The sequence below is a fragment of the Porites lutea genome, chromosome 4 (assembly GCF_958299795.1).
Source record: "Porites lutea chromosome 4, jaPorLute2.1, whole genome shotgun sequence".
Classification (NCBI taxonomy): Eukaryota; Metazoa; Cnidaria; class Anthozoa; order Scleractinia; family Poritidae; genus Porites; species Porites lutea.
In genome coordinates this window covers 35,534,196-35,548,322 of record NC_133204.1, presented here as the reverse complement: position 1 = coordinate 35,548,322, position 14,127 = coordinate 35,534,196, and the positions used below count along the sequence as shown (strand labels likewise).

The 14,127-nt window shown below is 40.0% G+C and overlaps 1 protein-coding gene across 1 annotated transcript; it reads right to left on the bottom strand.

The window, feature by feature from the left end:
• Window positions 1–130: 130 nt before the first annotated feature.
• Window positions 131–6,031, bottom strand: LOC140934586 (uncharacterized). Its single transcript, XM_073384187.1, has 5 exons — window positions 2,942–6,031; window positions 2,316–2,864; window positions 1,891–2,233; window positions 598–885; window positions 131–480 (listed from the first exon to the last, which is right to left on the bottom strand). The coding sequence occupies exons 1-5, from the start codon at window positions 6,029–6,031 to the stop codon at window positions 131–133; spliced, it is 4,620 nt and encodes a 1,539-aa protein (XP_073240288.1).
• Window positions 6,032–14,127: the final 8,096 nt, after the last annotated feature.

The window sequence follows — 14,127 nt, the reverse complement described above, 5'->3', positions numbered from 1 at the left end:
TCAGCTGCGTGTGGAAAAAATTTTCCAAAATTGAAAATATCTCTTGCCCTAATCGACCCAATCAGACCCTTTAGCTATATTAAGTCTGGAAACAAGCTCACCAAAGTCAATCACGAACGAGTGTTCCTGCTCAAAAGTTTGAAGATGTATTAATTAAGGAAGAGGTGGAAGCCTTGCCAGTTTCCTCTTGAACTAGGAAGTGATCTTCCAGCTTTTGCACAATATCAAGCCTCTTAAATCCATCTCCCTTGAGTGTTTTGCAAAAGCTGTATACTGTAAGGTCAGGCTTAGACGCCATGATATAGTCCAAGACCTCGTTTCCGGGGTTATGGGAATCCTCTACCGCTCCTATCTCGACGGGTTTCATGCCATACTCATAAGCTACTTCCTTAAAACCCCCCAGCCCAATTTTCGTCTTATTCAGAGCCAATGCGATCTTTTTTGTGGTGTTAAAATCCAAGTCGCGCAGAAGTTTGGCTCCTGAAAAAGAGAAGCAAAACGGTTCCTGATAAATGCAATGTAAAGTCAATAAAATACAAATCCAATGGAGCAAAACACAACCCAATCGAAATAGACTTTAATATTATATGCACTCACTCATTCCCTTTCGAGATTGGGGGATGACATCCAAAGTTGCGCAGTTTGATTTTGCAGTAACGTTAAATGAATTCTGGTATTTCACGTGACACGCATAACAGCCGAAATCACGCAACTCCACGACATCCAGAACTAGAGCTGAATCATTTTGTCCAGACACTACAACGTCATCCTTATACCCCTCATAAACCAGGTGGTCCTTCTTTTTGTTCACTTCGCATTTGAATTCCACTCGTGATCCCTCTTTTGCTGTTTGTGACTTTGGATGCATGGTAAACGTTATCGCCTCTGAAACGAAAAAAGAAATTTGTCTTAAGAATAAAAGGCCGTTAAGTCGGCCGCTCTGAGCAATCAAAAGCTAATGATGGTAGTCAAAACGTAAATTTAAAACTCTAAACTCTAAACTTTAAACCAAATTATTCCTAACAAAAACTTGTAATTATAACAGAAGGTTTAAATGGCTCCATACAGTTTTTCAGGGTCAATACCTCCCAAGTTTGAGCATAAACTATGTTGTAACCAAATGTTGTATATATAATCAGTTCTCTGTAGCTTTTATTCTTCACTCCATTAAAGCTTATTTCTTCACATGTTCATATTTTAGAATTCTGTACTCTGGTCTACACTTAAAGGATTCATCGACATCAATTCACGTAAAAATTTCGATGATCTACACTCAATCCACACACTCGATCAGCTCAACATCTCCGAACGACTACACAGTTCTAAGACTCTCATGCAAAGCTCAGTTTTCAGATCACGTGACGAGTTTTCCCGCCACAATGACGCAATAATTTCTAACACACTCCCCGCCTTGATTGACACAGGTCAATCAACAACGATACGAATAAAATAACAAATGAAAGGAAAAGAGTTGCTGTTCTTTGACTTAATGTTAATGTTCACTAACATGTTCCTGTTCGGCATTTCCCACGAAGGTAATTGGGAAATCAGTGGTTCTGTTCTGGCGCTCTTCCCGCACTTGTGATTCGACTTCTACAGGGTAAAGTCTATTTAGGGGTCTTGTCATTTCCACGACTCGATCTCCACTACGCACTCTTACAACAGCTCCTCTGTGGTAACCATCTCGTCCTGTAATGAGAGATTTGACGACTCCCATACTCCAAAGTTGTCTCGGTGCTTTGTCCTTGTAGACGCAAACAACATCTCCGACCTTAATCGTTGGCTTCCTGTTACTCGAATTGCAGTTGTGATGAACACGTAATTCTGTTAATTATTCCTTCTGCCAACGTTTCCAAAAATGTGAAAGTACAGTATTCAAGTACTTCTCACGTCTTGAAAGATCTCGCACAGTGTGATCTCCCCCACTTGGTTGTTTAGCGCTTCCGTGTGAACTCAACAAGCGACGACCAATAACAAGTTGCGATGGTGTAAGAGGATCTCGCATTTCATCACTCACATAAGTTAGAGGTCTTGAATTCAGGATTCCTTCGGTCTCGACAATGATTGTAAGCAGTTCTTCATAAGTGACTCGAGCTGTTCCCAAACTCTTTTTCAGACAGCGCTTTGTTGATTTAACGAGACGTTCAAAGAATCCACCCCACCAGGGTGCTAATGCCACGTTATATTTCCAGGAAATGCTATACTCTGCTAACAACCCTTTGAGCTCTTCACTCTTGAAAGCGGAACCATTGTCCGATACAACAAGCCTTGGTACACCTCGTCTAGCAGTGAACCGTTTGAAGCTTCTCTCTCGCCTTGTTCATAACACTACTCTTGTTGTACACATCCTTGACAAATATGGGACCCGCAAAGTCTACTCCTATACTTGAAAATGCGAAGTCGTCAGACAATCTGAATTCAGGTAGTTGAGGGGTAGGAGGCACTCCATAGGGGCGACCTTCAAGTTTCTTGCATACTACACACTTGCTTAATATCTTCTTAACTGTCTGTCTTCCTTTAACAACCCAGTATTTTGAACGTAGTTGAACCAGTGTCTCTGCTACTCCATTGTGCATAACTTGTTCATGGCACTTGAGGATCACCAATCTCGTAAAGCAATGTTCTCTAGGCAGAAGTACAGGAAATTTGGTATCATATGGTAACGACGACAGACCTATTCTTCCTTGACATCTGACTACAGCTTCACTGTCCTGATGAAGTCCCAGAGTCGACTTCATTTGCTGGTACTTGTCACTGTTCAGGATACCCTTTTGAACGTGTTTAATCCACTTCTTCTCAGCTTGCTTGTACACTTGCAAGGATTCTTCTTGGTCAGTTGATCCGTCCCTTCTTCTTTTCAATTTCTTGACAAATAGCAACACAAGTGAAGTAACCCTTATGAGCTTCGTAAGGGAACTGTAGGATTCAGGATTGATGATACTCTCCAGATTTGCTTCTTGTTTCCGGTACACGTGTTCAATAAGCTGGAGACTGTAGGTTTGGCTGATTTCAGTTCGCACAACTCTTCCTTGGCTTGTACATTTACAGGCTGGACTGGCCAGTAGGCACTTTCCTTAGACAGGAATTCTGGACCATGTAACCACAAACTACTTTCTTTGAGTGCAGTGGCCTTAATTCCTCTTGATGCAATGTCAGCCGGGTTTTCTGACGTAGGACAGTACCTCCATTGCTCAGGCGGTGCATTTCGTCTGATTTCGCTCACGCGATTCTCCACAAATTGCTTGTATTCCTTATCAGTGTTCCTAATCCACCACAAACAAATCATAGAATCCGTCCAATTGACTACGTCATCAACTCTCACAACGTTTTCTAAAGCTTGACTCACACTCTTCGCCAATCTTGACGCAGTAAGGTTAGACAACAGTTCTAGACGCGGTATGGTTTGCTTTTCCAACGGAGCTACTCGGGTTTTTGACGCCACAATCTCACATTGTACTCTTGACTCATATTCTACTCTCATGTAAACAACGGCTCCGTACACCTTTTCCGACGCATCTGCAAAACAATGAAGTTGGAGCGATTTAACTTCATTCCCACCGAGACCCTCAACATAACATCTTTTAAAACTCACTCCTCCAGCTAGTCTTAGGTCTGACAAAGTTGACAACCACTCTTGGTTGAGTTCGGTATCCACTAACTCGTCCCAGTCCCTTTGTGCCTTGCACAGTTTTTGAAACATAATCTTGAAGGGTAGAATAACTGGAGATATTAACCCCACGGGATCAAAAAATCTCGTGGCAGTACTGAGAATCAGTCTCCTTGTAGCTGGCTGAACGTCCACACTCTCCAATATCTTAGTCAAGTCATAGATCAGTTCATCTTGGTTAGGGTTCCAAAGCATTCCCAAGACCTTCTGCTCTTTCTCAGTACCTTGTTTAAAAACTGACTTTGAAAAGCTCTCATCTTCCTCTTGAACACATTCTTTACTGTTTATGGCAAAATCTCCAACGAAGGCTGAATCTTGTTTCAGTGATTGCAAAAGACTTGCTGAGTTGCTGTTCCACTTCCTCATATTGAACCCTCCTGATTTGAGACAGAGTTTTATCTCCTTCGACAAAGAAAAGGCATTGTTCACATCCTTGGCCCCAGAAACGAAGTCATCTACATACAAAGACTTCAAAAGCTCAAGTGCGAATGCATTGTCATTCAGCATACATGTATTAACATGGTGTCTGATAGTAGCATTGAGAATGAAGGGGCTAGCATTCACTCCAAATACAACTCTTGTAAAGCGAAGTAATATAATCTCAGATGATTCCTTATCGACATCATCTACCCATAGAAAGCGTAAAAAGTCTCTGTGTTCAGGATCAATCTCAATATTCAAAAATGCTTTCTCAATATTAGCAGTTACAGCAACTTCATGAACTCTAAATCTCAGCAAAATGTCCAGTAGAAGAGGATTTAATGAAGGTCTGACATGCAGACAGTCATTTAAGCTTGGTACAAACACCTTGGATGAGGCATCGTATACAACTCTCAACTTTGTTGTATCTCTGTCAAGTCTCACAACTCCCCTGTGTGGGAGATAGTGCACATTTCCAGGTTCTAGGACTTGATCTTGCTGCACTTCTTCAACTACTCCACTTTCTAATTGCTCCTTAATCACTTGATCATATTGCTCCAGTATTTCTGGTTGGGTCTTAAGCTTCTTAATCACAGTTGCCAACCTTCGTGAAGCATTTGTATAATTATCTGACAGCATAGGGTGATTATCCTTGAACGGTAGCTTGACTTGGTATCTTTCACCAGTGAATCTTATCTCATTTGAAAGCTTGTCATGAACTGAAGTTTCAGTGTCCCTTATGCCTAAGGTTTCCAAGTCCCAAAATTTCTGCAAATCATCTTGCACATGGCTGATGTCAGCTGACTCAATTTTCAAAACATGTGTAGCACTTAGGTTAACTGTGCATGACTCTGTCAATGCTGGAACTGCAGCTGGTCCTGACAGTACCCATCCCAACTTGGTCTCAAGAGCTACAGGTCCAGAAGGATCTCCCCTGATTATTCCTCCAGTAAAGAAAGACCAGTAGTGATCTGCTCCTATTAGTAAGTCAACACTAACTGTTCCATTAACAGCTCCACATGCAAGCTGTAGCCCTTGAAGGTATGGATAACATTCTACTGCACTTTGAATTTCTTGGTTCGATACTGGACTGCATATTACTGGTACAACATAAGCAGTGACGTACACACTCATTGCATCTATTGTTCTGATGCACAATTGCACAATGTCACATTCCTTTACAGATGCTGAATTGTCACCAAATGTCTTGATTAGCAAGGTTTCCTTACCAACAGTAGGTAATTTTAACTGCTCACGTGTCTTACTGGTTATATAAGATCTCTGGCTACAAGAGTCAAAAATGACTTGAGTATACATTCCAGTTTCTTGATTATCTGGTCTAGAAACAAAGGCTTGGGCAGTCTGCAACAGTATAGAGTTATTATTGCTGCCAACATGCATTGTTGATGTTCCAACATCTCTGGATCTCTCCTGGGAAGCCTCAGGTCTACTAAGTGATGCTAATTCAGCTCCTGAACTACTAGGTTGGACAGGCTTCTTAGGGTTTTCACAGATAGTCACATGATGTCTAGCTCCACAATTAAAACATTTGACCTTTGACTGACAACCTGGTGTAATATGCCCTGCTTTCAAGCAAACAAAACACCTGCCACTTCGTCTCAGTATAGTTCTTCTAGCCTTTGGTTCAGTAATGGTACTACAGGTGATGGACTTGTGATTTTTCTTGCAAAAGACACATTGCAGAGTACACTCTTCACTGCCCGCATAAAGTGCAGATGAGGAAAGGGGCTGTTTGAATCTTCCCTTATGCTGGTCAAATCTAGGGTTAGAATTGGTTGGACTACTTGTTTTCACTGCATTACACCTTTCTCTTGCCTCCAACTCAGATTTCAGTGCATTTAACAGGACACCAAGGTCCCAAGTTTCTTTACTGCCAAACTTGCGACTGACGATTAATCTCAACTCAGAAGGAATTTTCTCCATTACAACTGGAACTAATAAATTTCCAAAGGACTCTGATTCGATGCCTAGTGCCTTCAAACTTCGAATGTTTATCTCTATCTTGTCATACAAATCACGGAGTTTCTTCGTTTCATGCACTGAACTATTGGCAATTTCAACAAAGCGTCCATGTGGTTAGAAATCAACAGCTGTGGTTTACCAAATCTATCTCTAAGTATATCAATGGCAGTTTCGTAATTATCTTCGGTGAGTGGCAACCCAGTATTTGCAGATTCGGCTGCGCCTGTCACACAACTCTTCAAATAGGTGAATTTTTGGATTCTTGAAATGTCAGTGTTTCTGTTAACCGCAGATTCGAAAGTGTCCCAGAAACTCTGCCATTCCTCGTAGTTGCCTGAAAATGACTTTAGTTCTAGTTTAGGTAGCTTCACTTTCGCGCCCTCATTGCTTTTGACATTGTTATTAATTTGACTGAAGCTTGGTGAAGTTCCCACGTGTGCGCTATTTTTAGCATCCTCTAAACTCAAGTCAATTCTAGCCAAAATACAGTAAACTTTTGCACAAAACTCACCACAATCCTCGACTTCTTTCTCAATGTCTCTCCCCTTACTGTTTTCCAGAATTGTTTCGTCTAGCTTTTGGATAGTTTCTAGCCTTTCATTGAGGGTGAATTTCAGTCCCATAAGTTTTTCCCTCGATGAATCTTCCACGTGATCGGCAGTTTCCTCGACTAAAATCCTCGTCGCACCTTCCATCGTTTTCTCCACAAAAGCTCTGTGGGCATTTCTAATTCTCTTTGCTTTTTCGTTGTCCATTCTTTTCTTCTTGTACTGTAATCCTGTTCTTGACGATTAATTGATTAAACTTGTTTCGCCGATCCGGCGACTGCGAAGGACCATGTAACCAAATGTTGTATATATAATCAGTTCTCTGTACCTTTTATTCTTCACTCCATTAAAGCTTATTTCTTCACATGTTCATATTTTAGAATTCTGTACTCTGGTCTACACTTAAAGGATTCATCGACATCAATTCACGTAAAAATTTCGATGATCTACACTCAATCCACACACTCGATCAGCTCAACATCTCCGAACGACTACACAGTTCTAAGACTCTCATGCAAAGCTCAGTTTTCAGATCACGTGACGAGTTTTCCCGCCACAATGACGCAATAATTTCTAACATGTGTCTCCATAAACAAAGATTTGGAAAAAATTGCCACCATAGTTGTGTTAGATAAAAATGAGAATTTGTTATGATCAGGGTTGCAGTGACATCGGAATTGAATTAAGTTACGATAAGGAAAAACTGAAATACAAAAGAAAGTTAACTTATCAAAATGAGCCCCCTCTCTGTCCTCTCTTTTAACCCCCTCCCCTCCCCCCTATTCTTCTTCACAACGAAACTAAAAGACCACTTTCAAGTTCCAGAAACTCTTGCTTTCAAAACAAAGCTAAGTGTAAAACCTTTCTTGTGAAAATGAGTTTAAGATTGCGTTCCATTTAGCCAAACTTTTTGCGGATTTAGACAATCCAGTTTATTTAGATTTTCCTGCTAGCCGGAACAAAAATCTGAAATAAGATTGATCCATACAGTAGCTGCCTGTTGCTTAGATCTTCTTCTCAATTTTAACGCATCGTTTTTTACTTATTTCCGCTAAATTAAGCGTCTTATCGTGGAGAAATGGAAAGAAAAGTTGCTGTTTAACAGTTACTCGTGGTGGTTTATAACGTTCTTGCGATCGACGAAAAAGAAGATTCGTTAAATGGAACAAAACTCTGAAAGCAAGATACCAATCTGAACGATCCAAGTGCGGAGATGGATCGTTCAGATTGCAATCTTAGATTGGTTTAGTCCTTAGTGCAACGAAAAATCGAATTTCGGATCGCAAAATCCGAATTTAGATTGGTCAAAAGGAACGCAATCTTAATTTCCACAAGACTAAAAAATCATTTTCATATCAATAGCTTCGCCCTTAACCTCACTTTGAAGCAAAGGCTTGCGGCAACTCGGAAATGGCAAATGATAGACGGGTTACGTCCCTTGTGGACTGATCGGGTCAGTGGTTTATTCGCGTGCTGATCTTCTTCAATATGACCTCCAAATTCATTTTTTTCCACTTTGCGTTACTCCTAGCTGGTGTACAGCCATGGAGGAGCAGCGTGCCCGAGTGGTCAAATAATAATAATAATAATAATAATAATAATAATAATAATAATAATAATATTTATTGATTTGTATTGCGCAATATTGCGCTTGTTTACGAAAGGCACTACGTCATCACATACTGATCACAGTAAAGCAAAGATGGAAGGTCTAGAAGGGCAAAGAATGACGTCGTAATATTTAAATATGGTACCAAAACTGAAATAATTAAAATTAACTCTTCATTTTTAGTGAATCGATGTTTTATCTTTTAAAAAAAGTCCAAGGGAATTTTTTTCTTTGAGAACAAAGTGTTATAAAGTTGTCAAACGTTACTTACCGGGCTTTATATCGTCAAGCACTGGAAACTGAAGGATAAATCGTAACGTCACATGAAATTTAAAAAAAAAATGAAAAATATGAAGTTACTCTCTGAATACCGACTTGGTATATACACGAGCATAATGTGGCTTATGTCAACAGGTCTCAACAGCTTTCATATCGCTGGATTGCCCAGGAAATTTCCCCCTAAATGTTTTAACTTTTCCAACTTCTTTTATAGTCATTAGCGGTAGTAGTAATTATTTCTGTGACAAGCCTGAGTATGAAAAGAGAAGGACGTTTACTCAGTTTACTGGTCATATTTCTCAAGTTTGCAATGAGAAAACCCTTAATAGCGGTGATGATGCAACAGTTGTGGCCAAGTAAGTTTACTGTTAAGGTACGGTTACAGTAAATGTCAGCTATTATTCATTCAAATTACTTTGCAGTTTCTGATTGGCTCTAGTCACCCGGCTAATACTTCATAACGCAAAGAAAGCACTGCAGCAGACGTACCACCTCCGTGGTATACCGAATACCGTACACATGCGCACAACCATATTACCCGGCGGTGGCAGCCATGGACAGCTGTTTCGCCCTTCTTGGCCCTCTCAGCATAGCATAGTCAGCACAGTCTCACTTGTGATCACAAACCCTGTCTTGGACCGCCGAAGCGGATGCAAAAGCAAAGCCGGGCTTGGAAGCTGTCGGTTGGGAACTGAAAAACAGTTCTCTGATGGCATGCTTATGGAGATGGGATCTATAAATTTGTGAACAACGCAAAGAAAGCACTGAAGCACACGTACCAACTCCCTGGTTGAGCCATATGCCGTCGATTCGACGGTATATTTGATTGGAACAGTGCTAGGCTGATCGATGGTATATTAGATTGGAAACGAGGCTGCTTGGAAAATAGTGAACTCAAAAACATCGCGTTCACGGCTATTCGAAGACCAAATAGCTGAATTTCCGATGTAAACTGAATAGACGAAATGCAAGAATACACAAAACTTATTGCTCGATGGATGTTACCTACTATTGGAGGAGTATCTGCAAGATGAAACATCTGTTTATATCCTGAAAACTTGCCGAGAAATAGGCCAAAAGTTTGAAGAAAGTCTACGAGGAGGTGAGCATGTTAAGAACTTAGAAATATTTTAAACAACAGTCGCCGAAAAGGTATTTTAACTGGTCTGCCAAGGGTTGATTTTTTCTGTGGGGAGGGGCGGCTGTACACACTCAGGCTCCCATAAAACCTTGTCCACGACCATTGCGTGACATGTAGAATCTCATGTGAAAGTGAAACTAACTCATTTGAACATTGTAACCTTTTGGAAGACCTTTGTAACAAGAAAAATGAGTACCATTTTTACATTTTAAAGTCGGGGATGTATAGTAACTTTTCAAATTCCACCATTATGAATAAAAAATAAAAGCAAGTTACCCATTCTAAGCAGGAACCGATTAGCATTATTTTCACGTACACCTCCCCCTATACCTCTGTTTTCCAAAATATAGTGTGGCAGTATTACGTGACTAATTTGACGTAACCGGAAATTCCAAAACTTAGTGTCGTTCTATGGGTCATAAAATGCTGTTAACAAGCAGTACAGTTCTTCTTAAAACTAACAGAGCAAATTAAATTTAAGTTTTTTTGTTTGACATTTCGCTTGAAGCCTTTCTTACTGCCGGTCCAAGTGAACATATATCTATATATATATATACAATTTTTTTTGACGTGGTGATCTGCAATGAGCATAATCCTTCCGTATAAAGAATGACTCTTCTCATGCAGAGCAAGAGCCGCAATAACATAAAAAGAGACATTGACCGTCACATTTTAAACGGTTCAAACTTCAACATAAAGCGAAGAGAAAGCTCTGTTTTTTTTTCTGTAATTGAAGAAGGCTTTGGTCAGTATCACCTAGCAGGGCCGTTTAATCCTAACAATCTTCTCGGGTAAGACTAGAGATCACTAGGTAATACTCAACTGCATGAGGTAGTGGCTAAAAAAAACTCGAGAGCTGATTAGGAAGTAATCAGAAGTGCTCAGTTGTAAGGACTTACCATATGTTTTCCCGGCCAGCTACTATTTGTCAAACTCCCGTCATGAGATTGAAAACATCCTGAATACGAAGAAGAATACCTTAAGTGAAATCACTTTTTCACCCTTTTACTTAATAATGGGCGCTTTTTTAACAAGAACTCAACAATAGGCCTATAATAAACGGACAACACGGGTTTGTGTTATGACGAATACGTATCTCTGCCGCGTTGATTTTTTTGCACAAATGCCGGGAAAATAGTTTTGACTTGCCTTCTAATTCATCCAATTCATCTGTATCCTAAAAAGGAAAAGAACACAGACATCACTTTACCAGTCTGCGCCTGACAGCTGACGCCTATGTCGGCTTTAGTTCCTTATATGATTGTTTAAGACCTGTATAAGGGGCCGACCATTTGACTTTCGAGGGGGTATGTGTGATTTGAGAAAAAAATATCCTGCAGACTGATTTCGAGGGGTTGAAACAATACCACTTAACTGCACTGAGGCACACGTACCAACTGCGCGGTATGGCCAGTACCTTACGCATGCGCACAACCATGTACGCATGCCGTGGGAGAACTGTTTTGCAGTTCCCAACCAACAGCTACCTCTTGTTTGCGGTGGAGCTGGCGCTTAAAGCAGTGCTTTGCACTCACCTCGACAGTACGCGGGTTAACTCCCGGCCATTTACCCGACGGCTATGCCTTGCTGATGAGTCCGAGAAAGAACGAAACAACTGACCATAGCTGCTAGGGTGATATGGATGTGCGCATGCGCAAGGTACAGGCCAAACTGCGGAGTTCAGGGTACGTGTGCTTCAGTGCAGTTAATACCCGAGGAAAATATATCTCTCATGGCCTATTACGCTGGACAATAAAAATCTTACGCTGTTATATGTTGGGAAAAAAGTTCTATCCCCAAAGCTACCAAGGTAAGAAGAGTATGGTCGATTGTTCTATACCCTTCAGTTGATGTAATGCGTTCTCATTATATATCTTACCTGGGGCCTGTTTCTCGAGAATTCGGGTAACTTTTCGCGCCCAAAAAGCTGTTTTATGTTTGCCATGTTTGCATTCAAGATCAAAGTTTTAATAATTTTGAAAATAATACGATGAAACTATCAGTTAACGAAGCAAAATTGACCGGTTTGTGAGCTAGGAACTTTGGGATCAGTTTTTACTCCTGGACAACCGAGCTCGATACAGGTTCATCGAGCTGGCGAACTTTGCTACTATAATTTCAACAGGTGTTGATTTTAAAATTTGCTTTCGGGCCCGAAACATTACCAAGCCTTTTAACTTGGTGTTGGGAGTATTATATCCTTTGCCACCAGGACATGTGATAAAATACTATGAAATTAAAGACACTGAACAACACCCAGTTATGTCCGCAACACCAAGAATCATACAATACTTTGCCTTGGTTCAATACCCTGGATCATACTCAGAAAGTCTCGTTTAGGACACGAGAGGAACCCGGCGAAACCATACAGAATACAGTGATTTATTCAGCGGCAAAAAAAAACCCGACAGATACTTATCAGCCAGTATCAAATATCTACCCGAATACTCTCGATTTTACACATCCGCAGCTCTCCGGCAAATGTGTAAGTGTATATTTTGTGTCCATACCATAATCAAGCTCGGCAGGCTCTTGTAAGACCTCTTGCATATGCCATAGCGAAAGGCCATGATTCCTGAGCCTTTAAAGGTAAATATAAAAAGTCACTACTAAAAAAATGCATATATTATAATCAGTTGAGAGAGAAAGGCGAGGAGGGCCCATCAATTGATGAGTGTAGCTAGCCATATTATCGACAAAAATGTTCATTATTTAGTGACACTAGCTATTTATGGGCAGGACAAAGACTAAGGGTTTCAGTAGAGGAGGATGATCCAAAAGACAACGCTTTTACCCAATATAAAAGAACAGTATTAGATGAAGAGGGTTCTCTATCTAGCAAAAAGTTTGCACGCTGAATTTGGATAAGAAAAAGATCGATGCTGCACGTTCGGATCTTCTTCTTTTCAAGATTCTTTTTGAAAAATGCTATTTTCTCCCACTTACCAAATCGTGCGCCACAGTGTCTTAACTTCCGCCTTTGAGGACGGCGTTCAGCTCCAGGACCTTCTGCTCGGGAGATGTGTTCCGCAGAATCGCAGAAATATTTAGAAACTGACATCTCTGGTTCTAGTAACGAAGAAAACTAAACTTTTGATCATGGATTTGCATTTGACACGAGCTGAGCTAGCTGAATGAACGCTGCCAGTAACTTACAAACAAACTGTTTAAGAAAGTCGTACAGAACGAGGAGAATAAGCTCCACGGCCTTCTCCCTTATTTTTATATCTAATTGAAACTCTAGATTGCAATTTGATTATCAAGGAACTATCTATCTATCTATCTATCTATCTATCTATCTATCTATCTATCTATCTATCTATCTACCTATCTATCTATCTATTTTTTTTTTTTTTTTTAATTTTTAAAATTTTTAAAATTTTTAAATTTTTAAAACTAAACTAGTGAGCAGCACTCTGCGAACTCTTGCTGTAAAACTTGTTTATTCTCCTACGCGTTTCGTCTAACTAACGTAGACTTCTTCAGGGAGTTTTACAATCAAACACTAAACGCCTGTATTTAAGCCATAATATGACTAAAAATAATGATGGTCGCAAACATTGAAGGTTTGGCCGGATTTACGAAAAGGAACAGGCGCAGCTGTGAAATTTTTTACGCAAGGCGTAAGAATACTTTGGGGCCACGGTTTTAGCTAAAACCGTGGCCCCAAAGTATTCTTACGCCTTGCGTAAAAAATTTCACAGCTGCGCCTGTTCCTTTTCGTAAATCCGGCCAAACCTTCAATGTTTGCGACCATCATTATTTTTAGTCATATTATGGCTTAAATACAGGCGTTTAGTGTTTGATTGTAAAACTCCCTGAAGAAGTCTACGTTAGTTAGACGAAACGCGTAGGAGAATAAACAAGTTTTACAGCAAGAGTTCGCAGAGTGCTGCTCACTAGTTTAGTTTTAAAAATTTTAAAAATTTTAAAAATTAAAAAAATAAAAAACTATCTATCTCTATCTCTATTGACAAAAACGATAACACTTTTAATATTCAGCCCCCAAAAATATTTGACCCAATTATACATCACCTGCATCATGGGTATTCGCTTCCAATGGAAGCAAATCAGTTTGGTCTGACGTTGCTTGCGGTGATAGAGCTTCCCCTTTCTTTTTCCTCGTTTTGGATTTTTTAGTTAAACCAAACAGACCTGGAGAGAAGAAAAGGCTTATAAAGGAAGGCTTAAAAGGCAGAAGTTTCCCTGTATGAGTATCTTAGTCTTCTTTTGCCTTGTGTTCAAGTTTTTCTCGTTTTAGTTTGGCATGCAACCAGCCCAAATGAACTTTTTCAAAAGTCTTGTTTTGGTCATAAAACAAATAAATACCCTAGCTTACTTATTGGTGGTTAATTTCGTGGGTACTTAATTTCGCGATTTAAACAGGAAAATACCAAAGAAGGGCATTAAATTTCCAGGGGATTTTTGATTCTCAGGTCTTTAATTTCGCTATTTATTTACAATCGCGAAAAACGAACAA

Coding starts and splice junctions, on each gene's coding strand:
- LOC140934586 (XM_073384187.1), bottom strand. CDS start 6,031: ATGGAGAAAATTCCTTCTGAGTTGAGATTAATCGTCAGTCGCAAGTTT. Junction 886..1,890: donor TGTGCGAGATCTTTCAAGAC/GTGAGAAGTACT, acceptor TTTTCGTTTCAG/AGGCGATAACGTTTACCATG. Junction 481..597: donor CCAATCTCGAAAGGGAATGA/GTGAGTGCATAT, acceptor TCTCTTTTTCAG/GAGCCAAACTTCTGCGCGAC.